Consider the following 27,067-nt stretch of genomic DNA (forward strand, 5'->3'; position numbering starts at 1 on the left):
CAATATTTAATTGCAGTGCAGATAACGGCCGAAAACACAACGGGATTATATCAGCGGGTAGCGGCAGTGCCCATGAACGCTGCCAAAGACCAAGATCCCCCGTGTAGCCTGTAACAGACTGTAGGGGCAAGCGCTGTTAGCGAGCAGCACCTGTGAATGCTACTGGCATGGCACATGGGGGGTGGGTGGCTACCACAACCACGCCCGGCCGCCGTTTGTCACTAAAACACTATACACTACACTATACACTACTACACTACACTATACACTGCTACACTATACTATACACTACACTATACACTACTACACTACACTATACACTACACTATACACTACACTATACACTACACTATACACTACACACTACACTATACACTATACACTACACTATACACTACTACACTATACACTACACTATACACTACTACACTACACTATACACTGCTACACAATACTATACACTACACTATACACTACACTATACACTACACACTACACTGTACACTACACTATACACTACTACACTATACACTACTACACTACACTATACACTGCTACACTATACTATACACTACACTATACACTACTACACTACACTATACACTACTACACTACACTATACACTGCTACACTACACTATACACTACACTATACACTACTACACTACACTATACACTACACTATACACTACACACTACACTATACACTACACTATACACTACTACACTACACTATACACTACACTATACACTGCTACACTATACTATACACTACACTATACACTACTACACTATACACTACTACACTATACACTACACTATACACTACACTATACTATACACTATACACTACTACACTATACACTACACTATACACTACTACACTATACACTACTATACTATACACTACTACACTATACACTACTACACTATACACTACGCTATACACTACACACTACACTATACACTACACTATTATACACTACACTATTATACACTACACTATACACTACACTATACACTACACTACACGCTATACACTACTATACACTACACTATATACTACACACTACTACACTACACTATTATACACTACACTACTACACTACACACTAGTGCTGTACTAGTGACGAAGTGGCCACGTTCTGTTTACGTGACACAAACCTCTTACCAGTTGGGCCGTGCCGGGCGGCGGCGGCGGCGGCTTTTAACGACACAACATTGATACATTTACGCGGCGATCCACCCCAACAAAACCTCCACCGTGCGGCGTCCGCGAACGTCACAGGGTCCGCCGTTGCCGTTTGTTTGCAGGTGAATCGCCATTCGCCGCCGCCACCGCCGCCGCCGCCGGCGGCCCACCAGCACGGCCACGTGGTGCCCGTCTCTCCCTACAAACCCGGCGACGCGCAGCCGTCAACGCTGTCCCACCACTCCCGCCCCACGTCATACTCCTCGCCGCACCCCTTCGCTCCCCCCGCCGCCGCCGCCGCCGCCTGCGCTTCCCCTTCCAAGCACCACCAGCAGCAGCAGCAGCAGCAGCTGCTACAGCTGCAGTACCAGCAGCAGCTGCAGCAGTACCAGCAGCAGCTGCAGTACCAGCAGCTGCTGCAGCAGCAGCAGCAGCAGTCTGCGTCGTGCGGCCACGAGCCCTACTACTTCTACAACGGCGGCGTCAGCGGAGGCAGCGTTGGCAACTACAACTACTTCTACGGAGGCGGCGCCGGCGGCAGCGCCGGCGGCTGCTGCTGCCTGGGGTTCCACGCTCCCGGCGGTTGCGTCCACGACGCCGCCACCCGCGCCGCCCTGATGGCCGCCGCCTCCCCGTCGTCGTCGTCGTCGTCCGCCGCCGCCGCCGCCGCCTCGCTGCCGCTGGCGCTGGCGCTGGCGCCCGAGTCGGCCCACGCCGCCTACTCCGGGGGGGCGCCGGCGCCCTCCTCCTCCTCCTCCTCTTCCCCCTACTACGCGGGCTGCTACCCGGCGTTGTCCCTCGCCGCCACGGCCGCCACGGCCTACCCCTACGGCCTCCTCCTACAAAACGCCGCGGCCTCCGCCGCCGCCTCCGCGTCCTCCGGCGACCGCGGCGACGCCGCCGCCGCCGCCGCCTACTCCTCCGCGTGCCGCTGGCTGGCGTCGGGCGAGCGGCGACCGCCGGCCGCCGACGACCACCTCCTCCTCCTCCTGGCGGGCCCACAGCAGCCGCAGCCGCAGCCGCGAGGGCGAGCGGCCGCCGCTGCTGCGGCGGCGGCGGCGGCGGCTGCTTCGTCGCCTCCGCCGCCGGACGCCTACGCTGACAAGGCCTGCCACGTCTGGCCGGCCGCAGCGGCGGCGGCGGCGGCAGCAGCAGGGCGTCCGTCCGCGGGCCTCCACGACAAAGCGTCCCTCTGCTCGTCGCCCCCGGAGAAGTTCCAGCAGTCCCCTTACGCCAGCGCCGCCCACTACCACGCGATGCTGCAGCAGCAGCAGCAGCAGGTGCAGCAGCAGCAGCAGCTGTTGCTGGCGGGGCTCGCGAGCGGCCGGGGGGGTTCGCCGCTGCGGTCCGCGTCGGCGGCAGCGGCCGTGGGAGGAGGGGCCTACGTGGGAGGAGGGGCCTACGTGGGAGGAGGGGCCTACGTGGGAGGAGCCTATGTGGGAGGAGGGGCCTACGGGGGAGGAGGAGCCTACGGGGGAGGAGCTGCCTACGTCGGAGGAGGCGCCTACGGGGGAGGAGGGGCCTACGTGGGAGGAGGGGCCTACGGGGGAGGAGGGGCCTACGGGGGAGGAGGGGCCTACAGCCCGGTGGGGCTGGTGCCGGGGATGGGCCGCTACCACCCGTACGTGAAGGCGCACGCCCTGGGGGCGACTTCGGCGGCTACGGCGGCATCGGCGGCGACGCCCCCCGCCGTCTACGCCCTGGCCCCTCCCGCCGCGCCCCCCCCACCGCCGCCGCAGCCGCCGGGGGGAGGAGCCGGGGGCGGCGGAGGGGCGGCGACCGCAGGCTACTACAGCCCCTACGCACTGTACGGGGCGCGGCTGTCTCCCGGCAGCTACCCCTGAGTAGCGTCCCAGTGAGTGGGAGCGGTGGCGGCGGTGGTTGTTAGATGTGGAGGGGGGGGGGGGGTTAAAGCTGCGGGGTCCACCACCCGTGCCACCACCCACACAAACCACGGCTGCCCCCGATTTGGCGGCATAGTGGTGGCACGCCCTGCCGTCTGCCCGCCGGCGACTACAGCCCCTCCGCGCTGCTCGGGGCTCGGCCGTCTCTCCCGGAGGCTGCCCCTGAGTAGCGTCCCCAGTGAGTTGGAGGGGGTTAGAGGTGGGGTCAACGCTGTGGGGTTCACCCATCCCTCACACACACGCAGCCACGCCCCCACCCCCCACACACAGCCACGCCCCCACACACACAGCCACGCCCCCACTCCCCACACACGCAGCCACGCCCCCACACACACAGCCACGCCCACCCCCCACACGCACAGCCACGCCCACCCCCCACACACAGCCACGCCCACCCCCCACACACACAGCCACGCCCCACCCTCCACACGCACAGCCACGCCCACCCCCCCACACACACAGCCACGCCCACCCCCCACACGCACAGCCACGCCCCCACCCCCCACACACACAGCCACGCCCACCCCCCCCACACACAGCCACGCCCCCACCCCCCACACACACAGCCACGCCCCCACCCCCCCACACACACAGCCACGCCCACCCCCAGCAGTAGCAACGGGAGCAACGGCAGCAGCAGCGATGGCGCTCCCTGCCTGCGTCTGCGCGCTGGCTCCTCCCCCCGCCCCACCCCCCGCCCCACCCCCCGCCCCACCCCGGTCCCCCACCCCCATGAGGGGGAGGAGCCAGGGGTGGTGGAGAGGCGGCACCTGTCGCTGTCTCTCCCGGAGGTTACCCCAGGAGTAAGGGGAGGGGTTAGAGGCGGGAGGAGGGGCCGACGCTGTGGGGTTCACCACCCATCCCACCTGCCCCACCCCGCCTCGCCACACGCACACACAGCCACGCCTACGCCCGGAGCGATCGTCTGCGTGACCTCCTCCTGCACCTAGCCTGGCATGGCAGTCGACCCGTGGCACCTGCTAGGGTCTGACCCGTGACCTCCTCCTCCTGCACCTAGCCTGGCACGGCAGTCGACCCGTGGCACCTGCTAGGGTCTGTCCCGTGACCTCCTGCACCTAGCCTGGCACAGCAGTCGACCCGTGGCACCTGCAGGGTCTGTCCCGTGACCTCCTCCTGCACCTAGCCTGGCACAGCAGTCAACCCATAGCACCTGCAGGGTCTGTCCCGTGACCTCCAGCACCTAGCCAGGCATGGCAGTCAACCCATAGCACCTGTAGGATCTGTCCCATGACCTCCTCCTGCACCTAGCCTGGCACAGCAGTCAACCCGTGGCACGTGCAGGGTCTATCCCGTGATCACCTCATGCACCTAGCCTGGCACAGCAGTCAACCCGTGGCACGTGCTAGGGTCTATCCCGTGATCACCTGCACCTAGCCTGGCACAGCAGTCAACCCATGGCACTTGCAGGGTCTGTCACGTGACCTCCACCTGCACTTAGCCTGGCACCGTAACAGCGTTGCCGTTCAGCATCAACTCTGCTCACTTCATGTGTGTGTATGTATGTGTGTGTCTATGTGTCTGTGTGTGTGTCTATGTGTCTGTGTGTCTGTGTGTCTATGTGTGTGTCTATGTGTCTGTGTGTGTGTCTGTGTGTGTGGGGAGCGGTAGTGTAGCGGTTAGCGCACTGCGCTATGAACCTGGCGACCCGGGTTCGATTCCTGCTCACGGCCAACACCAGTGACGATTATCTGAACCGGTCCCGGGCCTCCCCTAGGTCGACTCACCCTCAAATGAGTACCTGGTGCGGTGTGTAAACATCGCCACTGGGGAGACAAAGGCGGCCGGGCGTGGTGCTGGCCACCCAGCCCCTCGTGTGCCGTTCGGGCCTTCATAGGTGCTCGCTAACAACACTTGCCCCTACAGTCTGTTAAGGCTACATGGGGGATCTTTGTGCCTATGTGTATGTGTCTGTCTATGGGTCTTCCTGTGAGTGGGTGTCTATGTGTCTATGTGTCTGTGTGTCTATGGGTCTGTGTGTGGGGGTCACTGTTGGTGCTTATGAGATTCTTTACCCATCATTTCACCTGCGGTTGAAGCGTCTCAAGACTGTGTTCTATAAAGACAAAGACCCCCCAGGTAGCCTCTAGCAGGGCTGTAGGGGCAAGTGCTGTCACACACACAGACAAAGATCCCCCAGGTAGCCTCTAGCAGGGCTGTAGGGGCAAGTGCTGTTACACACACAGACAAAGATCCCCCAGGTAGCCTCTAGCAGGGCTGTAGGGGCAAGTGCTGTTACACACACTGACAAAGATCCCCCAGGTAGCCTCTAACAGGCTGTAGGGGCAAGTGCTGTTACACACAAAGATCCCCCAGGTAGCCTCTAACAGGCTGTAGGGGCAAGTGCTGTTAGCGAGCATCACCTGTGAAGGCTACCGTCACTGTGGGCACACGCAGAGGGGGTGGGTAGCTACCAGCACCACCACTGCACCACCACTGCGCCAGGCACTCATTTGAGGCTGAGTCGACCTACGGGAGGCCCAGAACCGGTTCGGATAATCGCCACCGGCGTTGGCCGTGAGCGGGAATCGAACCCCCGGGTCTCCGGGTTTTGTAGCGCAGCGTAGCGCTAACCGCTCCACCACCGCTCCACTGGCTCGTCTCACACACTCGCACAACAACAACCGCCATTCGCCACTAAGTGGCGGTGACGTCACCACAATGCTTGTGCCAGGCCATGTGCACCTTGCGGCCACGTGAAGTGTCGAACGCCCGCTGGCAGGTGCCACGGGTCGACTGACTGAGATGACTGGCTGGTGCACCACCTGTGCCCCCTACTGTGCCAACCTGCTGTGCTTTAGCCACCCGGCGCTCCGCTCGTTGTTGTGAGCGTCGCTCCTCCGCCCTCCGTTGTTGTTGGAGGGCGACTGCCTCCAACTGCCCAGTAGCAGTGTCCTTCACGAGCCTCCTCCACAGAGGCCGATCTTGACACCGCTGGTACCAGTCATAGGCAAGTCCACTCAGCTTCACGTCCTCCTGTACCACATCACTCCACCTCTTATCTAGCCCATGCCGCGCCTGTTTAGCCCCCTCAATCCGGCCGAACAAAAGCTGTTTCGGCATGCGGTGGCTGGGCATGCGGGCTACATGTTCCAGCCAACACAGCCTTGCCTGCCGGAGGAGCTCACCGATGGGACCTTGCCCAGATCTTTCAAGGATTTGTGAGCTCACACAATCCAGCCTGCTTAAACCCAGGATGGATCGTAGGCAGGCTAGCCTAAATGTTTCTAACCGGCGAAGATGTTCCATTAAGGGGGTCCACGTTTCGCAAGCGAAGAGAAGGGAGGGAATGACCATGGCCAAGAAGACCTGAAGCTTAGTGCGGAGCGACAGCCCAGGTAGCTTCCACACAGCGTTACGCAACCGATGAAAAAATATTGCCGCTTTACTGATTCGGAGTGAGACCTCTGCTGTTAAACTGGAGCCGGTCATAAGCACACTGCCCAGGTATGGGAAACTCTCTACTCTCCACAACTGCCCCATCACCGATTGGGAGTTGTGGGGGTGGAGTGTCCGATGGTACAAAATACCCAGGCAGGTGCTTAGTTTTGGTGGGGCTGATGGTAAGGCCCCACCTCTTAGTGGCACGCTCCAGTCTCAGCAGCAGCGTCTCCAACTCCTCTGAATGAGCAGCTGTTCCCAAATCATCGGCATGCAGAACGTGGTTGAGCAATAGGGAGCCATCCCTTGACCGTACTCGTGCACACGCACACACTCCCACACACACAGACTCACACACATACACTCTCTATATGTTTTTATTGACGGCTGGGATCGCTATAGGTGATGATTACTACTCAATGCTTATATATATACACATCGATATATATTTTTGTAAGCGGTCTGACTGCTGTCTTATTTGTTTTAAACGCGATGGTGATGGAGAGAGATGGTGGAGAGAGATGGTGGAGATGGAGATGGAGAGAGAGATGGTGATGGAGAGAGAGATGGTGATGGAGAGAGAGATGGGAATGGAGAGAGATGGTGATGGAGAGAGATGGTGGTGGAGAGAGAGATGGTGATGGAGAGATGATAGTGAGATGGTGATGGAGGGAGAGATGGGGATGGAGAGAGATGGTGGAGAGAGAGTTGGTAATGGAGAGAGAGAGATGGTGATGGAGAGAGAGATGGTGATGGAGAGATGATAGTGAGATGGTGGAGAGAGAGATATGGTGATGGAGAGAGATTGATGATGATGGTGATTCGAAGGAAAGTGACGCAAGCAAAGCCCCTCCCTGTCTGAGACTTGCTGACCGACCGGCAGTGCTGCCCCCTGCTGGTCGCTCGCTTTCTCTTCGACGGGATCTGCCTTAAGCGATTGAGACGATGCGACACCCGCGATGCGTTCAATAATAAAAAATAATAACAACAACAAACTCACCGAATGCCTTCCGAGTCCGCGGGTTTTGTTTTTGCTACGCGCGGCATGAAAGAGGTTCAACGTGCGTACGATAGCGTGGTCGGCTATGTGTGTACATTCTAGATTTGAAGCTTTCGTGATTGCAAGGATTCATACTCTTTGTTTTTTTTCGGTCAAGTCACGTAGGTGAAATGAGAGAAAACAACTAAATCACGACGTTTCGGAGGCAACACAAGCTTCCGCCTTCAGGTGGAACAGTCACAGCAGTCACAGCAAGATCGCTGCATCAATGGAGCGATCTTGCTGTGACTGCCACCTGAAGACGGAAGCTTGTGTTGCCTCCGAAACGTCGTGATTTAATTGTTTTATTTCACCGACGTGACTTTACCGAAAAAAAAACAGAGTATGTGTGTACACTTACATTAGCTCGGTCGGCTATGTGTGTACACTTACATTAGCTCGGTCGGCTATGTGTGTACAAATTTCGATTTAAAGCTTTCGTGACTGCAATGATTCATCTTCTTTGGTTCTTTCGGTAAAGTCACGTAGAATGAGAATAAAATAATAAATTGATAAAATAAAATAACACAATAATATTCTCACGACGTTTCGGCCACAACACAAGCGGCCTTCATCAGGTGAAGGGACGAGACTGGTAGGACAGCGCTGGAGTGACAGTCTCGTCCCTTCACCTGATGAAGGCCGCTTGTGTTGTGGCCGAAACGTCGTGAGAATATTATTGTGTTATTTTATTTTATCAATTTATTATTTTTTTCTCATTCTATATGTGTGTACACTTACACTAGCTATGCTGGCTATGTGTGTACACTTACATTAGCTCGGTCGGCTATGTGTGTACACTTACATTAGCTCGGTCGGCTGTGTGTGTACACTTACATTAGCTCGGTCGGCTATGTGTGTACACTTTCATTAGCTCGGTCGTCTATGTGTGTACACTTACATTAGCTCTGTCGGCTATGTGTGTACATACTCTTTGGTTCTATTGGGTAAAGTCACGTAGGTGAAAATAAAATAACAAAAAATCACGACGTTTCGGCCACAACACAAGCAGCCTTCATCAGGTGAAGGGACGAGCCTGTCTGGAGGACAGCGCTGGAGTGGAAGAAGCCACGCTTAGATCACGACATTTAAGCTGTGTGAGAAGAAGAAAAATACCACGGGCTTTGACAAAGGAATTAGCATATAATTTAGCATTGAAATGGCTCATTGAAATAGCTAAGTTAAAGTATACACATCCGCAGAGGTGCCCCTTGACAAAGGAATTAGCATCGAATTTAGCATTGAAATAGCTGAGTGATTAGCTAGTAACTGGTCACAGAAATAGCTATGTTAAAGTCAGAGCATATACATTCACCGAGGCACCTAGTACTCATCAAACAGGAGAATTTAGCGAAACACAACCACGCTCAGACATCGGACCTGTGTGCGAGCCTACAAGGTGTTCTGACAAAGAGATTAGCATAAAAATTAGCATTTGATTGGCGGATTTTAGGAAAGAGGTGGTGTACGTGCCGGTGGACTTGCAGTTTGGCACGGGGGGGAAGGGGGGAGGGGGATTTTACCTATTGATGGTGTGAAAATGGGAATTTATAAGAGCTGCGAAAGTTTGGGGTACCACTACTCGAAAAATATACTGTACCATTGAAATTAGTTTAATGTTTAGTTCGATTTAGAACATCTTTCCAATGGTTGCTTAATTTGAAACCATCCTCTCGGTTGAAATTGTGTCTGTGTTTGTAGATCTGAATTGCTTCATGAACAAATCTCTGATAAAAGCCCGTGGGTTTGCAAAGAACCTTGGTATCGGAAAAAATTATATCGTGATCCCCCACAGTGTTGTAACAGTGATCAGCTACGGCAGAAGAATTCGTTTTGTCGTGTTTCAAATCTGATTTGTGCTCGCGAATTCGGTCAGAGACATGTCGCTTTGTCTCACCGATGTAGCAATAACCGCAGGTACAACTCAATTTGTAAACCCCGGGGTACTGTAAATCAGGAATGACATCCTTCACGGATGGGATCAGATCACGAATTTTGTGTACTGTATTGAACCGGACCTGGATCTTGTGTTTGTTTAGAATTTTGGAAATCTTTTTAGTAACGCCTGCTATATATGGAAGTGTGATGGTTTTGACCGGAGTATCAAGTGGTTGTTTCCGTATGGAGGGAGAGACAGCTTGGCGGATGGTACGGTCAGAGTAACCATTCCTTTTGAGGGCCAGGTGTACATGTTTTAATTCACTGGTCAGGTGGTGTTGGTCCGAAATGCAATGAGCCCTATGGTATAAAGTTTTGATGAGAGAATTCTTTTGGGCTGGGTGGTGGTGGGAATCAGGTTTCAAGTAGGAATCTGTGTGGGTGGGTTTCCTGTAGACAGAATGCCCCAATGAGCCATCAGGTCTCCTCTGAAACAGAACGTCTAAGAATGGTAGCTTGCCATCTTTCTCCACTTCCATGGTGAATTTGATGGCGGGATGTCTGGAATTGATGTGGTGTAGGAAAAGGTTCAGAGCTGGGAGGCCATGTGGCCAAATGACGAAAGTGTCATCCACATATCTCTTCCACAGGGAAGGTCTGAGGGTGGAAGTCTGGATGGCGTCTGATTCAAATTTCTCCATGAAAATATTGGCTATCACTGATGACAAGGGGGAACCCATGGGGGTACCCTCATTTTGTTTGTAGAAGGTGCCATTCCAAGTAAAGTAGGTATTGTTGAGGCAGTGCCTAACCAGTGCAGGTGTGTCGGGGTCTAGTCCATGTTGGACCAAATTTTCAATTATTTCAATGGTATCAGGTACTGGGACCTTGGTGAACAAAGAGACCACATCGAAGCTGACAAGGATATCGTCAGGGGACAGTACAACGTCTTTGACCATAGAGACCAATTGGGCTGAGTTAAGTACTGCTGAGGCGGTCTTGCCAGTGAAAGGCAGCAAGGTATCTGACAGAAAACGGGCTAGTCTATAGGTAGGGGAGTTGATCGTGGATACGATGGGTCGTAGTGGGGGGCCTTCTTTATGAATCTTGGGAAGACCATAGAATCTAGGGGGTCTTGCAGCAGAAGGTTTTAGGGAGGGACGTTTAGTTGGGTCGATTAGGGAGGTCGAACTTGTAATGATCTTGTTGGTTTTTATCGCTAGGCTATTAGTGGGGTCATTTTTTTATTTTTGAGTAACTTCCATCGTTGAGCAGATTCTGGATTTTGTTGTTGTATGAATCTTTATCCATAATAACAGTAGCGTTTCCTTTATCGGCTGAGAGGATGACTATATCACTTCTGTTTTTTAAATTCGCGAGTTCAGAGCGTTCATTTTTGCTGATGTTACTAATGGGTTTCTTAGCATTCTTAAGAATAGTGTGTACACTTACATTAGGTCGGTCGGCTATGTGTGTACACTTACACTAGCTCGGTCGGCTATGTGTGTACACTTACACTCGCTCTGTCGGCTATGTGTGTGCACTTACATTAGTTCGGTCGGCTATGTGTGTACACTTACACTAGCTCGGTCGGCTATCCGTGTACACTTACACTAGCTCGGTCGGCTATGTGTGTGCACTTACATTAGCTCGGTCGGCTATGTGTGTACACTTACATTAGCTCGGTCGGCTATGTGTGTACACTTACATTAGCTCGGTCGGCTATGTGTGTACACTTACACTAGCTCGGTCGGCTATGTGTGTACACTTCCACTAGCTCTGTCAGCTATGTGTGTACACTTACACTAGCTCGGTCGGCTATGTGTGTACACTTACATTGGCTCGGTCGGCTATGTGTGTACACTCACACTAGCTCGGTCGGCTATGTGTGTACACTTACACTAGCTATGCTGGCTATGTGTGTACACTTACACTAGCTCGGTCGGCTATGTGTGTACACTTACATTAGCTCGGTCGGCTATGTGTGTACACTTACATTAGCTCGGTCGGCTATGTGTGTACACTTACACTAGCTCGGTCGGCTATGTGTGTACACTTACATTAGCTTGGTCGGCTATGTGTGTACACTTACATTTGCTCGGTCGGCTATGTGTGTACACTTACATTAGCTCGGTCGGCTATGTATGTACACTTACATTAGCTCGGTCGGCTATGTGTGTACACTTACAGTAGCTCGCTCGGCTATGTGTGTACACTTCCACTAGCTCGGTCGGCTATGTGTGTACACTTCCACTAGCTCGGTCGGCTATGTGTGTACACTTGCACTAGCTCTGTCGGCTATGTGTGTACACTCACATTAGCTCGGTCGGCTATGTGTGTACACTCACACTAGCTCGGTCGGCTATGTGTGTACACTTACACTAGCTATGCTGGCTATGTGTGTTCACTTACATTAGCTCAGTCGGCTATGTGTGTACGCTTACAATAGCTCGGTCGGCTATGTGTGTACACTTACACTAGCTCGGTCGGCTATGTGTGTACACTTACATTAGCTCGGTCGGCTATCCGTGTACACTCACACTAACTCGATCGGCTATGTGTGTACACTTGCATTAGCTCGGTCGGCTATGTGTGTACACTTAAACTAGCTCGGTCGGCTATGTGTGTACACTTACACTAGCTCGGGCGGCTATGTGTGTACACTTACATTAGCTATGCTGGCTATGTGTGTACACTTACATTAGCTCGGTCGGCTACGTGTGTACACTTACATTAGCTCGGTCGGCTATGTGTGTACACTTACACTAGCTATGCTGGCTATGTGTATACACTTACACTAGCTATGCTGGCTATGCAGTAGCAATGCCAATGCAGCAGCATTCTGTGTCCTGGTCACAAAGTTTGTGGGTAGTAATGATTCTCTGACAGCCAATTTTCCGTACTTTTGAGGAATAAGCAATAAGGAAAGTAACACTTACTACCCATGGGCATGAATGAACGAATTGCACAAAGTAGCGATCGAGCAGCAGCTACTTGACCTCTGTGGAGGAGGAGGAGGGGTCTCGTGAAGGACGCTGCTGCTACTGGGGCTGGTGCCAGGCTAGGTGCACCTTGGGGCTACTGGGCCAGTTGGGAGGCAGTCGCCCCTCCAGCAACAACAATGGACGGCGGAGGAGCGACGCTCACAACAACGAGCGGAGCGCCGGGTGGCTAAAGCACAGCAAGTTGGCAAAGTAGAGGGCACAGGTGGTGCATCAGCCACTCATCTCAGTCAGTCGACCCGTGGCACCTGCTGGGTCTGCCCCGTGACCTCCTGCCAGCGGGCGTTCGACACTTCACATGGCCTCAAGGTGCACATGGCCTGGCACAAGCGTCGTGGTGACGTCACCGCCACTTAGTAGCGAATGACGGTTGTTTTAACAACACTTGCCCCTACAGCCCTGCTAGAGGCTACCTGGGGAATCTTTGTCTGTGTTTGTGTAACTGCACTTGCCCCTACAGCCCTGCTAGAGGCTACCTGGGGGATCTTTGTCTGTGTGTGTAACAACACTTGCCCCTACAGCCCTGCTAGAGGCTACCTGGGGGACCTTTGTCTTTGTGTGTGTAACAGCACTTGCCCCTACAGCCCTGCTAGAGGCTACCTGGGGGACCTTTGTCTTTGTGTGTGTAACAGCACTTGCCCCTACAGCCCTACTAAAGGCTACCTGGGGGATCTTCGTGTGTAACAGCACTTGCCCCTACAGCCCTGCTAGAGATTACCTGGGGGATCTTTGTCTGTGTGTGTAACAGCACTTGCCCCTACAGCTTTACTAGAGGCTACCTGGGGGATATTTGTCTGTGTTTGTGTAACAGCACTTGCCCCTACAGCCCTGCTAGAGGCTACCTGGGGGATCTTTGTGTTTGTGTAACAGCACTTGCCCCTACAGCCCTGCTAGAGGCTACCTGGGGGATATTTGTCTGTGTATCAGCACTTGCCCCTACAGCCCTACTAGAGGCTACCTGGGGGACTTTTGTCTCTGTGAGACTGAGGAAGCGGCAGCGGAACTGCTCCAGTTTCACTTTCGAGGGAAAACGCCCGAAACTTCAACAGAAACCATCACCACCACTACCATCACCACCACTACCATCACCACCATCACCACTACCATCACCACCATCAACGTCTCTGTGTGAGTGGTGAGTCTATGGGTCTCTGCGTGGTGAGTCTATGGGTCTCTGTGTGGTGAGTCTATGGGTCTTCGTGTGGTGAGTCTGTGGGTCTCTGTGTGGTGAGTCTATGGGTCTCTGTGTGGTGAGTCTATGGGTCTCCGTGTGGTGAGTCTGTGGGTCTCTGTGTGGTGAGTCTATGGGTCTCTGTGTGGTGAGTCTATGGGTCTCTGTGTGGTGAGTCTATGGGTCTCCGTGTGGTGAGTCTGTGGGTCTCTGTGTGGTGAGTCTATGGGTCTCTGTGTGGTGAGTCTATGAGTCTCTGTGTGGTGAGTCTATGGGTCTCTGTGTGGTGAGTCTATGGGTCTCTGCGTGGTGAGTCTATGAGTCTCTGTGTGGTGAGTCTATGGGTCTCTGTGTGGTGAGTCTATGGGTCTCTGTGTGAGTGGTGAGTCTGTGGGGCTCTGTGTGGTGAGTCTATGGGTCTCCGTGTGGTGAGTCTGTGGGTCTCTGTGTGATGAGTCTATGGGTCTCTGCGTGGTGAGTCTATAAGTCTCTGTGTGGTGAGTCTATGGGTCTCTGTGTGGTGAGTCTATGGGTCTCCGTGTGGTGAGTCTGTGGGTCTCTGTGTGGTGAGTCTATGGGTCTTTGTGTGGTGAGTCTATGGGTCTCTGTGTGGTGAGTCTATGGGTCTCCCTGTGGCGAGTCTGTGGGTCTCTGTGTGGTGAGTCTATGGGTCTCTGTGTGGTGAGTCTATGGGTCTCTGTGTGGTGAGTCTGTGGGTCTCTGCGTGGTGAGTCTATGGGTCTCTGTGTGGTGAGTCTATGGGTCTCCGTGTGGTGAGTCTGTGGGTCTCTGTGTGGTGAGTCTATGGGTCTCCGTGTGGTGAGTCTATGGGTCTCTGCGTGGTGAGTCTATGAGTCTCTGTGTGGTGAGTCTATGGGTCTCTGTGTGGTGAGTCTATGGGTCTCCGTGTGGTGAGTCTGTGGGTCTCTGTGTGGTGAGTCTATGGGTCTCTGTGTGGTGAGTCTATGGGTCTCTGTGTGAGTGGTGAGTCTGTGGGTCTCTGTGTGGTGAGTCTATGGGTCTCCGTGTGGTGAGTCTGTGGGTCTCTGTGTGATGAGTCTATGGGTGTCTGTGTGGTGAGTCTATGGGTCTCCGTGTGGCGAGTCTGTGGGTCTCTGTGTGGTGAGTCTATGGGTCTCTGTGTGAGTGGTGAGTCTGCGGGTCTCTGTGTGTGTGGTGAGTCTGTGGGTCTCTGTGTGAGCGGTGAGTCTATGGGTCTCTGTGTGAGTGGTGAGTCTATGAGTCTCTGTGTGGTGAGTCTGAGTCTCTGTGTGAGTGGTGAGTCTATGAGTCTCTGTGTGGTGAGTCTATGAGTCTCTGCAGCGATGGAGCTGCTCTTCCTCATGGAGAACCGCGGGGAGCTCCTGCGTCTCGTCTGTGCCGATCCGGGAGCCCTCATGGACGAGGTGGAGTCCATGGGCTACAGCGACGTCTACGAAAAGGCCAGAACCGCCACCACTGACGTGAGACCCAAGAGACTTGTAGACCCATGGAGACTCACAGAGACCTATAGGCTAAGCACTCACACAGATTCCCATATATTCATCACGCAGAGATCCACAGACTCACCACACAGAGACCCATAGGCTAATCACTCACACAGATACCCATATACTCATCACGCAGAGATCCACAGACTCACCACACAGAGACCCATAGGCTAATCACTCACACAAATACCCATAAACTCATCACGCAGAGATCCACAGACTCACCACACAGAGACCCATAGGCTAATCACTCACACAGATACCCATATACTCATCACGCAGAGATCCACAGACTCACCACACAGAGAGCCATAGACTCATCACTCATACAGATACCCATATACTCAACACGCAGAGACCCATAGACTCACCACACAGAGACCCATAGACTCACCACACAGAGACCCATAGACTCATCACTCACACATACCCATATACTCATCACGCAGAGATCCACAGACTCACCACACAGAGACCCATAGGCTAATCACTAATACAGATACCCATATACTCATCACGCAGAGACCCATAGGCTCACCACACAGAAACCCACAGACTCACCACACAGATACCGATAGACTCATCACACAGAGACCCATAGACTCATCACGCAGAGACCCATAGACTCACCACACAGAGACCCATAGACTCATCACTCATACAGATACCCATATACTCATATTCTTGGTTATTTCGGTAAAGTCACGTAGAAGGGAAACAATAAAATAATAAAAAAATTTCTTGCTGTGGTTTTCACACCTGATGATGACTGCTTGTGTTGCAGCCGAAACGTCGTGAGAATTTGATTGTTTTATATTTTTTATTATTTTATTGTTTCCCTATCTACGTGGTGACTTTACCGAAAGAACCAAGAATATGAATCCCTGCAGTCACGAAAGCTTTAAATAAAAAAATAAAAACCCACAGACTCACCGCACAGAGACCCATAGATCTACCACACAGGGTCCTGCATCGAACCCACGACCTCTTCCATACCAGGCGAGGTAGGTAATGTCTCCTAGCCAGCGTGGTACTCAGGCTTAGGCCGTGATGCTGGTGATCATGGTGGTGGCGGTGGTGGCAGTGGTGATGGTGGCGGTGGCGATGATGATGTTGGTGGTGATAGTGGTGATGGTGGTGATAGTGGTGGTGGTGGCCGTGGCGATGGTGGTGGTGGTAGCAGTGGCGATAGTGATGATGGTGGTGGTGGCAGTGGCGATGGTGGCGATGGCGATGATTGTGGTGGTGGCATCGGCGGTGGTGGCATCGGCGATGGTGACAGTCGCGATGGTGGTGATGATGTTGGTGGTCATCATGGTGATGATGGCGGCGGCGGCGATGGCGGCGATCACGATGATGGCGATGGTGGACGTCGTAATGTCGGCCGGTGACCGCCCCCCCCCCCCCCCACGGCAGGAGCTTCAGGCCGAGCGGCTGATCTCCGAGATGCTCGCCCTGGGGCAGCCGGCGGCGGTCGACCTCCTCGAGGCTCTCCGCGAGCTGCGGGACAAATACGAGGGCCTCGTCGGGCTCCTCGACAGCCTCCGTGAGCGATTCCCGCCTCCACCCCCTCTCCCTCGCCAGTGCCGTGCGCGCGGGGCGGTTTAGCCTCGACCCTCCGTGAGCGGCCGGTAGCCCTTGCGACGCTCTCGTCTTCGCCGGTAGCCCTTGCGACGCTCTCGTCTTCGCCGGTAGCCCTTGCGACGGTCTCGTCTTTGCTGGTAGCCCTTGCGACACTCTCGTCTTCGCCGGTAGCCCTTGCGACGCTCTCGTCTTCGCCGGTAGCCCTTGCGACGGTCTCGTCTTCGCCGGTAGCCCTTGCGACGGTCTCGTCTTTGCCGGTAGCCCTTGCGACGCTCTCGTCTTCGCCGGTAGCCCTTGCGACACTCTCGTCTTCGCCGGTAGCCCTTGCGACACTCTCGTCTTTGCTGGTAGCCCTTGCGACACTCTCGTCTTCGTGTTCGCGTCTCGGACGAGAGGGCCACACCGGTCGTGGAGTAGCGAATGTTGAGGAGGAGAGGTGGGAGAGAGAGAGGGTGGGTGGGGGGGCGCGCTGGGGTTGGGGTGGGGGTTGGTGTGGTGAGATATGTTAAAAGTAAGAAACAAAATGAAAGAGAGTAACTTTTACATCACGGGAACTCCTTTGCCGGCACCAAAACAAGACCGTAGGTTCCCCCCCCCCCCCCCTTTCCTCCCGGCAACAAAACAGCTGCGTTAAGATGTTAAAGCGCCAAACTGAAAGCTTGCTACGAGGAATCGCGTCGCCGCATTGATCCACGATACTCGTGGCCGGAATGCAAACAAAATAACAGCGCGGTCGGAATGACCTCGGTGTCGCGGCATCTCTTCAGAGAAGTGAGGAGACTCGATCAGATGAGGCCTTCCTGCGTCTCGGAGTCCGTTAAAAGATGATCGAATGGTTGTGTGGAAACCCTCCCCCCCGCAGAGGCGGTCAAATCTTGACCTAAAGCTTTCGTCCACGCAGGAAGGGTTTCCAGCGGCTTCCGGACGGACCCCTTCAGGAACTTTGCTGTCTTACCCCCCCCCCCCCCCCCCCGCCGTGTATACTGTCGCCTGCTGACGTGTGCACTGCCGTACGCTGCAGGTACAACTTTCCGTCAGCGGCCAGCGCCACTACTCTGCGCGTATAAAAAATAAATAAAAGATTCCACTTCATCGATTACCGCCCTCCGTGGCCGAGGCTTTCAGCAGCTTTCCCCACCCACCCCCCCCACTCTGTCTCCATTTCCGTAGCGAGGGCCGACTCCGACAGCACGGCCCGGGGGCAGCCGGGCCCAGGATCCGCTGCTGCCGCCACGGTATCTGTCCAGCTCCCGGCGGCGTTACCGGCAGCCTCTCGGCCTCCCGCTGCGACGTCGTTCGAGGCGAAGCTGCAAGCTTGCGGCGACGACAAGGAGCTCCTGCGGAGGATCGTTCCTCTGACGCCGCAGCTCGTGCAAGCCCTGCAGGGCAACCTCCTGCCGATACTCAACGAGCTGAGCGCCAGGGAGGTCATCACGGTGGCCGAGAGAGACGTGAGGCTCTGTCGCCTCCCAAGCGGAGCTGACGATTCGGGGATATAGGCAGAGGTGGATTAAGGTTGTTATTTTTTTTAAAGGCCCTGGGCACTTCTGTTCCGTAAGTCTCTTCAGTGATAACGTCCCAACGGTGGCTACTGCTGCCCACCAAGGTCACCACTACTACCGCCACTGTTCACGCATTGTTACTTCGTCCAGCCGCTGGACAAGATGTCGCCACTGCCTTGCTCACAACGAAGTGAATGAGTGGGTGGGTGAGTGAGTGAGTGGGTGAGTGAGTGAGTGGGTGAATGAGTGAGTGGGTGGGTGAGTGGGTGAATGAGTGATTGAGTTGTGTGTGTCGTGTTGATGATGTGTGTGTGTGTCGTGTTCATGATGTGTGTGTGTGTCATGTTAATGTTGTGTGTGTGTTGATGTTGTGTGTGTGTGCCGTGTTGATGATGTGTGTGTTGATGTTGTGTGTGTGTGTTGATTTTGTGTGTGGGTCATGTTGATGATGTGTGCGTTGATGTTGTGTGTGTGTTGTGTTGATGATGATGTGTGTGTGTCGTGTTGATGATGCTGTGTGTGTTGATGTTCTGTGTGTGTGTCTTGTCGTGGTTGCTTGAGAGTAGAAGGTCAAGGCCAGGTCAAACAATGGAGGTGCCGCTGCCGCCACTGAGCTGCTGGACATCGTCGAGCAGAAGGGCCGCCGCGAGGCGCGGAAGTTCTGGCTGGCGCTGTGGGCCACGCGTGACACCTACACGCGCCTGCTGGACATCTTCGACGAGTTCTGAGAGGCCTGGGCAAAAATGAGAGGCCGAAGAGCCACGTGGGACGGAAGCGTTGCGCGATGTCTTCATCTTCCCCGAGGTCCATCGCTGGAGTCTCTCCCCCCACCACGCTGGACGTCTGTGAAGGAGATCTTCGCATTGTCTGGGTCTCTCGGCAAAATCTCGACTCGAAAGCTTTCGTGACTGCAGGAATTCAAATTCTTGGGGTCTTTCGATAGGTTCAAAGAAAATGACACAAAAAAAAGAACCACTTTACGTGACATTTACCGAAAGACCCAAATAATGTGAATTCCTGCAGTCACGAAAGCTTTCGGGTCGCGATTGAGATCTTTGTAATTCGTCAGAATCCTACCAGTGGTATAAACAAATAAATATTCCGATTCTGAGACGCTCTGCCTCCCTCTGCCGGTCGCTGCGGTCTCAGAACTGAAATCGCTTCCCTCATGAACCATTTTTGTTTTTCATTTCTCACCAGGTGAACCCGACTTGGTTATTGCGTGCATGACGATAGCTCGTCATCGTAGTGGCTGATATCATCATCATCATGACACGTGGGGGATTCATAGTAGCAGCCACATGAGCTAAACGCCCAGACCCAAAGACTCAACACTGAGACCCATAGACTCAGCACTGAGACCCATAGACTAAACACTGAGACCCATAGACTCAACACTGAGACCCATAGACTCAACACTGAGACCCATAGACTCAACACTGAGACCGATAGACTCAACACTAAGACCCATAGACTCAACACTGAGACCCATAGACTCAACACTGAGACCCATAGACTCAACACTGAGACCCCTAGACTCAACACTGAGACCCATAGACTCAGCACTGAGACCCATAGACTCAACACTGAGACTCATAGACTCAACACTGAGACCCATAGACTCAAAACTGAGACCCATAGACTCAAGTCTGAGACCCATAGACTCAACACTGAGACCCATAGACTCAACACTGAGACCCAATGACTGAACACTGAGACCCATAGACTCAGCACTGAGACCCATAGACTCAGCACTGAGACCCATAGACTCAACACTGAGACCCATAGACTCAGCACTGAGACCCATAGACTCAGCACTGAGACCCATAGACTCAACACTGAGACCCAAAGACTCAGCACTGAGATCCATAGACTCAACACTGAGACCCATAGACTCAACACTGAGACCCATAGACTCACCACTGAGACCCATATACTCAACACTGAGACCCATAGACTTAACACTGAGACCCATAGACTCAACACTGAGACCCATAGACTCAACACTGAGACCCATAGACTCAACACTGAGACCCATAGACTCAGCTCTGAGACCCATAGACTCAACACTGAGACCCATAGACTCAACACTGAGACCCATAGACTCAGCCCTGAGACCCATAGACTCAACACTGAGACCCATAGACTCAACACTGAGACCCATAGACTCAGCACTGAGACCCATAGACTCAACACTGAGACCCATAGACTCAGCACTGAGACCCATAGACTCAACACTGAGACCCAATGACTGAACACTGAGACCCATAGACTCAGCACTGAGACTCATAGACTCAACGCTGAGACCCAATGACTGAACACTGAGACCCATAGACTCAACACTGAGACCCATAGACTCAACACTGAGACCCATAGACTCAGCACTGAGACCCATAGACTAAACACTGAGACCCATAGACTCAACACTGAGACCCATAGACTCAACACTGAGACCCATAGACTCAACACTGAGACCCATAGACTCAACACTGAGACCCATAGACTCAACACTGAGACCCATAGAATCAACACTGAGACCCCTAGACTCAACACTGAGACCCATAGACTCAGCACGGAGACCCATAGACTCAACACTGAGACTCATAGACTCAACACTGAGACCCCATAGACTCAACACTGAGACCAATAGACTCAACACTGAGACCCATAGACTCAACACTGAGACCCATAGACTCAACACTGAGACCCATAGACTCAAGTCTGAGACCCATAGACTCAACACTGAGACCCATAAACTCAAGCCTGAGACCCATAGACTCAACACTGAGACCCATAGACTCAACACTGAGACCCATAGACTCAACACTGAGACCCATGGACTCAACACTGAGACCCATAGACTCAACACTGAGACCCATAGACTCAACATTAAGACCCATAGACTCAACACTGAGACACATAGACTCAACACTGAGACTCATAGACTCAACACTGAGACCCAATGACTGAAAACTGAGACCCAAAGACTCAGCACTGAGACCCATAGACTCAGCGCTGAGACCCATAGACTCAACACTGAGACCCATAGACTCAACACTGAGACCCAATGACTGAACACTGAGACCCATAGACTCAGCACTGAGACCCATAGACTCAGCACTGAGACCCATAGACTCAACACTGAGACCCATAAACTCAGCACTGAGATCCATAGACTCAACACTGAGACCCATAGACTCAGCACTGAGACCCATAGACTCTGCACTGAAACCCATAGACTCAACACTGAGACCCATAGACTCAACACTGAGACCCATAGACTCAACACTGAGACCCATAGACTCAACACTGAGACCCATAGACTCAACACTGAGACCCATAGACTCAACACTGAGACCCATAGACTCAACACTAAGACCCATAAACTCAAGTCTGAGACCCATAGACTCAACACTGAGACCCATAGACTCAACACTGAGACCCATTGACTCAACACTGAGACCCATAGACTCAACACTGAGACCCATAGACTCAACACTGAGACCCATAGACTCAACACTAAGACCCATAGACTCAACACTGAGACACATAGACTCAACACTGAGACTCATAGACTCAACACTGAGACCCAATGACTGAAAACTGAGACCCATAGACTCAGCACTGAGACCCATAGACTCAGCACTGAGACCCATAGACTCAACACTGAGACCCATAGACTCAGGACTGAGACCCATAGACTCAACACTGAGACCCAATGACTGAACACTGAGACCCATAGACTCAGCACTGAGACCCATAGACTCAGCACTGAGACCCATAGACTCAACACTGAGACCCATAGACTCAACACTGAGACCCATAGACTCAGCACTGAAACCCATAGACTCAACACTGAGACCCATAGACTCAACACTGAGACCCATAGACTCAACACTGAGACCCATAGACTCAACACTGAGACCCATAGACTCAACACTGAGACCCATAGACTCAACACTGAGACACATAGACTCAGCACTGAGACCCATAGACTCAACACTGAGACCCATAGACTCAACACTGAGACCCATAGACTCAACACTGAGACCCATAGACTCAGCACTGAGACCCATAGATTCAACAATGAGACCCATAGACTCAAGTCTGAGACCCATAGACTCACCACTGAGACCCATAGACTCAACACTGAGACCCATAGACTCAACACTGAGACCCATAGACTCAACACTGAGACCCATAGACTCACCACTGAGACCCATGAACTCAACACTGAGCCCAATAGACTCAACACTGAGACCCATAGACTCACCATTGAGACCCATAGACTCACCACTGAGACCCATAGACTCAACACTGAGACCCATAGACTCAACACTGAGACCCATAGACTCAACACTGAGACCCATAGACTCAACACTGAGACCCATAGACTCAACACTGAGACCCATAGACTCAGCACTGAGACCCATAGACTCAACACTGAGACCCATAGACTCAACACTGAGACCCATAGACTCAACACTGAGACCCATAGAGTCAACACTGAGACCCATAGACTCAGCACTGAGACCCATAGACTCACCACTGAAACCCATAGACTCAACACTGAGACCCATAGAGAAGAGAGGGAATGACTGTAGCCGAGAAGACCTGAAGCTTCATGTGGAGCGACAGACCAGGTAGCTTCCACACAGCGTTACGCAACCGATGAAAGATATTGCCACTCGATTGTGAGACCTCTGCTATCGAACCGGAGCTGGTCATGAGTACACTGCCTAGGTATGGAAAACTCTCCACTTTCTCCACAACTGCCCCATCACCGATTGAGAGTTTTGGGAGTGGAGTGTCCGATGGCACAAAATACCCAGGCAGTTGCTTAGTTTTGGTGGGGCTGATGGTAAGGCCCCATCTCTTAGTGGCACGCTCCAGTCTCAGCAGCAGCGTCTCCAACTCCTCCTCTGAGTAAGCAGCAATCACCAGAACATCGGCACACATCACGTGGTTGACCAAAAGGGAGCCATCCCTTGACCGCACCCGGGCAACGATCAGCCTCCCATTGTATCTGTGTTTGGGTGATTGTCACTCACCATTCAACAGCCTGTAGTTCCACTTACTGTCAATTGCGTGCAGAGGTATTACCTCGCCAGGGCACAGAGTAAAGGCCAACGGTGGATCCCAGTCAACGGATGCTGGGACACATTCCCCGTGCCCCCGGGTGGGGGGCAACCGGGAGAATGATGTCACCTTCCAGAGAGTGTTCCAGAAGGAAGGCGTGGCCAGGGCGGAGCCGGCCACGAACTTGTATACAAGTCAGGGCTCAGGGAGCTCTGGCTCAGTTATCTACACGCCGAAGACTGAAGCCCGGGCTGGAGAACAGGACCCTGGACCCCAAGCTCTGCAGCCCTTCTAAGGCCTGTAGCTCAGTGAGGACAGTGGTCAGGACCCACGGACCAGGAGGTCGGGGTCAGTCAGCCTCACCTCCGTCCCAGCCGGTGGACGATAGGGAACAGGTCACCAGAGTAGGTCCCGTATAGTTCGGAGGCCATAGCGGCTAGGTGAAGGGACCGATATGCCCTTCATGCTCGGGACCCTGCAGTGAAAGACAATAAAACAACGTGTGCCTCGTAAAAAAAGTTTACTCGTCAACATTTACAACACCGTATCTGTACCAGATGGAGATTCCGCCGGTACAGCATTTGAAGGCTTCACGAACTACGTGGTCAAAATAGATGGTAAATAATGTGGGAGCCAGAGGACATCCCTGTCGCACCCCAAGGTGTACAGGGAATGGCTCTGACTCCCGGCCACGTAGCTTTACCCGGGCCCGCTCACCATCATGAAGGTCCTTAATGATCGTGAGCAGAGGGTTAGGGACTCCAAAAGCACGAAGAACAACCCAGAGCTCAGGGTTCCTGATGGTATCATAGGCCTTGACCAGGTCAATGAAGCAGAGATGTAGGTCTTGTTGGAATTCCCTACACCTCTGCTGTAGCAGACGGACAGAAAATATGGAATCTGTGCAGGACCGCCCTTTCCTGAAACTGCATTGGGGCTCCGCAAGCTTCTCCTCAGCGTGCCTGGCAAGGCGATGTTGAATAACCCTTGCCAGGACCTTTTCTGGCACATTGAGGAGTAAAATGCCCCTGTAGTTGTTACAGTCTGTGTGGTCCCCCTTCTTAAAGAGGGGGACCATCAGGGCATCCTTCCAGTCCTGCGGAACCCGTCCAGTGGTCCAGACTGTTGTTATGATGTCATATAGGACAGTTTGTGTACAAACGCCACCCTCCCTCAGCATTTTGCTTGGGAGATCATCTCTGCCCGGTGCCTTTCCTGGTCTCAGACTCTGGATCACCTTCAGTACTTCCTGAACAGATGGCACCTCAGCCAGCCACTCACAGGGGGTGACTTCTTCCAATATTTGAGGCACTGCAACCTCAGCAGGGTCATCCTCACTTTGTGCCACGATGTTTTCCTGGCTGAGGGATTTTCCCTCCCTCAGGACCTCACAGAAATGCTCAGCAAATCTGCAAACCTGTTCCTGGGGGTCGGAAATTGGGTCACCGTTTTTCCTATAATGATGGTAATAGGTGTGGCGCTGCAGGTTACTTTTTTGATGGAGTTAAATAGAGATTTGTGATCGCGGGCCACTGAGGCAGACTCCATCTCCTCAGCAACCCGCGACCACCACCCATCCTTGCAGCGCCTCTGAGCGAAGGCTGCGGTAAGCCTCCTCATTCTCTGACGTGGAATGCTGTAGACGATGAGAGTGAGCCTGTCACTTTTCCTCAGCCAGCTTGAACACCTCCTCTGTCAGTCAGGGTCTCTGGGGAGGTCTGGACCGTGTACTCAAAGCAGCCATTGCAGCTGCATGAGTCACAGTCCTAAACCTCGCCCATTTACCCTCGACATCAGGAGGAGTGGGGGACGATGCCAACCCCATCCGCAAGCGATGATGAAATTCTCGCTGGAAACTTTCATCAGCTAGCTGAGACCAGGCCACTATGGGTTTTAATGGGGTCCTGGGTGTACACTCACCACCGGAGTGAAAGAATGGCAGGCGCATCTTACAAATGACAAGTCGATGGTCAGAGGGCAGATCAGCTCCACGGTAGGTCCTGGTGTCAAGGACATAGACCCTCATCCGCTGTTCCATCACTATGTAGTCCAGCAGATGTTCTTGCTTGGACCCGGCATGCATCCATGATGTTGTGTGGATGTGTGCATGCTCCGTTGCTTGTTATTGAGCTGATCTTGCCCATGCCTTCAATCACCCCAGCCTAGATGTCAGCATCATGACCAACTCGGGCATTAGAGTCACCCCGCCGGATGATTCTATCCCAGGGGCCACTTTAGCCAGCACTTGTGACAGGAGGTCATAGAAGGCATCTGACTCATCGGCCTTGCCTGCATCCCTCCACGGACGTTCGTCATCGGTGGGGGCATAAGTAACCACGACCACCACTCCTCGCCTCCGGTTGATGGGAAGGCGAGCCCAAAGTATCCTGTGGCTTACAGCTTCCCACACCTCACCGCCACGCTACAATGCCCCCATCCCCTTCATTTTTTTGTTCCGAAGAAGAGCCACTCATACGTACACACAAGGTGAGTATGGGTCTCTGTGGGTCTCTATGAGTATGGGTCTCTCTATTCTATATAAATCTCTATGGGTCCCTATGAGTTTGTAGAATCACGCGTTCAGAGTCTTTGGCGATGATATCAGGCACTTGGTCCAGCTGCTCTTGTTTGTGTTGGCCAGGCCGAGATAAACAGCAGCCCATTGGTGTCTTACACCAGGCAACATAGAACATAGTGTAACAGTGTAATAGTGTAACAGTGTAATAGTGTAACAGTGTAACAGTGTAATAGTGTAACAGTGTAATAGTGTAACAGTGTAACAGTGTAATAGTGTAACAGTGTGACAGTGTAATAGTGTAACAGTGTAATAGTTTAACAATGTAATGGTTTAACAGTGTAACAGTGTAATAGTGTAACAGTGTAATAGTGTAACAGTGTAATAGTGTAAAAGTGTAATCGTTTAACAGTGTAATAGTGTAATAGTGTAAAAGTGTAATAGTTTAACAGTGTAATGTGTAATAGTGTAACAGTGTAATAGTGTAACAGTGTAACAGTGTAATAGAGTAACAGTGTAATAGTTTAACAGTGTAATAGTGTAAAAGTGTAACAGTTTAACAATGTAATGGTTTAACAGTGTAACAGTGTAATAGTGTAACAGTGTAATAGTGTAACATAGAACATAGTGTAACAGTGTAATAGTGTAACAGTGTAACAGTGTAATAGTGTAACAGTGTAATAGTGTAACATAGAACATAGTGTAACAGTGTAATAGTGTAACAGTGTAATAGAGTAACAGTGTATTAGTTTAACAGTGTAATAGTGTAAAAGTGTAACAGTTTAACAATGTAATGGTTTAACAGTGTAATAGTGTAACAGTGTAATAGTGTAACAGTGTAATAGAGTAACAGTGTAATCGTTTAACAGTGTAATAGTGTAAAAGTGTAATAGTTTAACAATGTAATGGTTTAACAGTGTAACAGTGTAATAGTGTAACAGTGTAATGGTGTAACAGTGTAAGTGTAATAGTGTAACATAGAACATAGTGTAACAGTGTAATAGTGTAACAGTGTAATAGAGTAACAGTGTAATCGTTTAACAGTGTAATAGTGTAAAAGTGTAATAGTTTAACAATGTAATGGTTTAACAGTGTAACAGTGTAATAGTGTAACAGCCTCAAAGTGATTTCCCTGACATTTGAGCCCACAGGTGAGGCTTGGACAGGTGCTGCTTGGACAGGTGAGGCTTGGACAGGTGTAGCTTGGACAGGTGCGGCGTGACAAAGGGGTTCTCAGGTAAAGCACCGGGGAAAATCCCGACTCAGGGTGACGAAATTCAGATGGCTTGATGAGTACCCTTCAAACGAAACTC

General features: G+C 52.6%; 2 protein-coding genes across 11 annotated transcripts in view; both read left to right on the top strand.

The window, feature by feature from the left end:
• Positions 1-7,498, top strand: part of LOC116956919 (uncharacterized) — a 30,179-nt gene extending 22,681 nt beyond the window's left edge. For all 7 annotated transcript variants that reach the window (XM_076054819.1, XM_076054816.1, XM_076054818.1 and 4 more), the window contains exon 4: positions 1,314-7,498. In XM_076054819.1, the coding sequence (XP_075910934.1) occupies positions 1,314-3,035 (1,722 nt within the window). In that variant the 3' untranslated portion in view covers positions 3,036-7,498. The remainder of the gene's footprint in view (positions 1-1,313) is intronic.
• Positions 7,499-13,340: 5,842 nt separating this feature from the next.
• On the top strand, positions 13,341-19,271 carry LOC116956976 (uncharacterized). 4 transcript variants are annotated; one of them, XM_076054822.1, is made up of 5 exons: positions 13,341-13,548; positions 14,908-15,047; positions 16,491-16,620; positions 17,829-18,109; positions 18,727-19,271. In XM_076054822.1, the coding sequence occupies exons 2-5, from the start codon at positions 14,910-14,912 to the stop codon at positions 18,886-18,888; spliced, it is 711 nt and encodes a 236-aa protein (XP_075910937.1). In that variant the 5' UTR covers positions 13,341-13,548; positions 14,908-14,909; the 3' UTR covers positions 18,889-19,271. The 4 variants fall into 4 exon arrangements, with proteins under 4 accessions (XP_075910937.1, XP_075910938.1, XP_032834778.2 ...); XM_076054823.1 differs by having other exon boundaries at positions 13,341-13,541; XM_032978887.2 differs by having other exon boundaries at positions 13,342-13,541; positions 14,891-15,047.
• The last annotated feature ends 7,796 nt before the right edge of the window (positions 19,272-27,067 follow it).

The sequence above is a fragment of the Petromyzon marinus genome, chromosome 68, assembly GCF_048934315.1.
Source record: "Petromyzon marinus isolate PM22_M1 ecotype Great Lakes invasive population chromosome 68, UKy_Petmar_22M1.pri1.0, whole genome shotgun sequence".
NCBI lineage: Eukaryota > Metazoa > Chordata > Hyperoartia > Petromyzontiformes > Petromyzontidae > Petromyzon > Petromyzon marinus.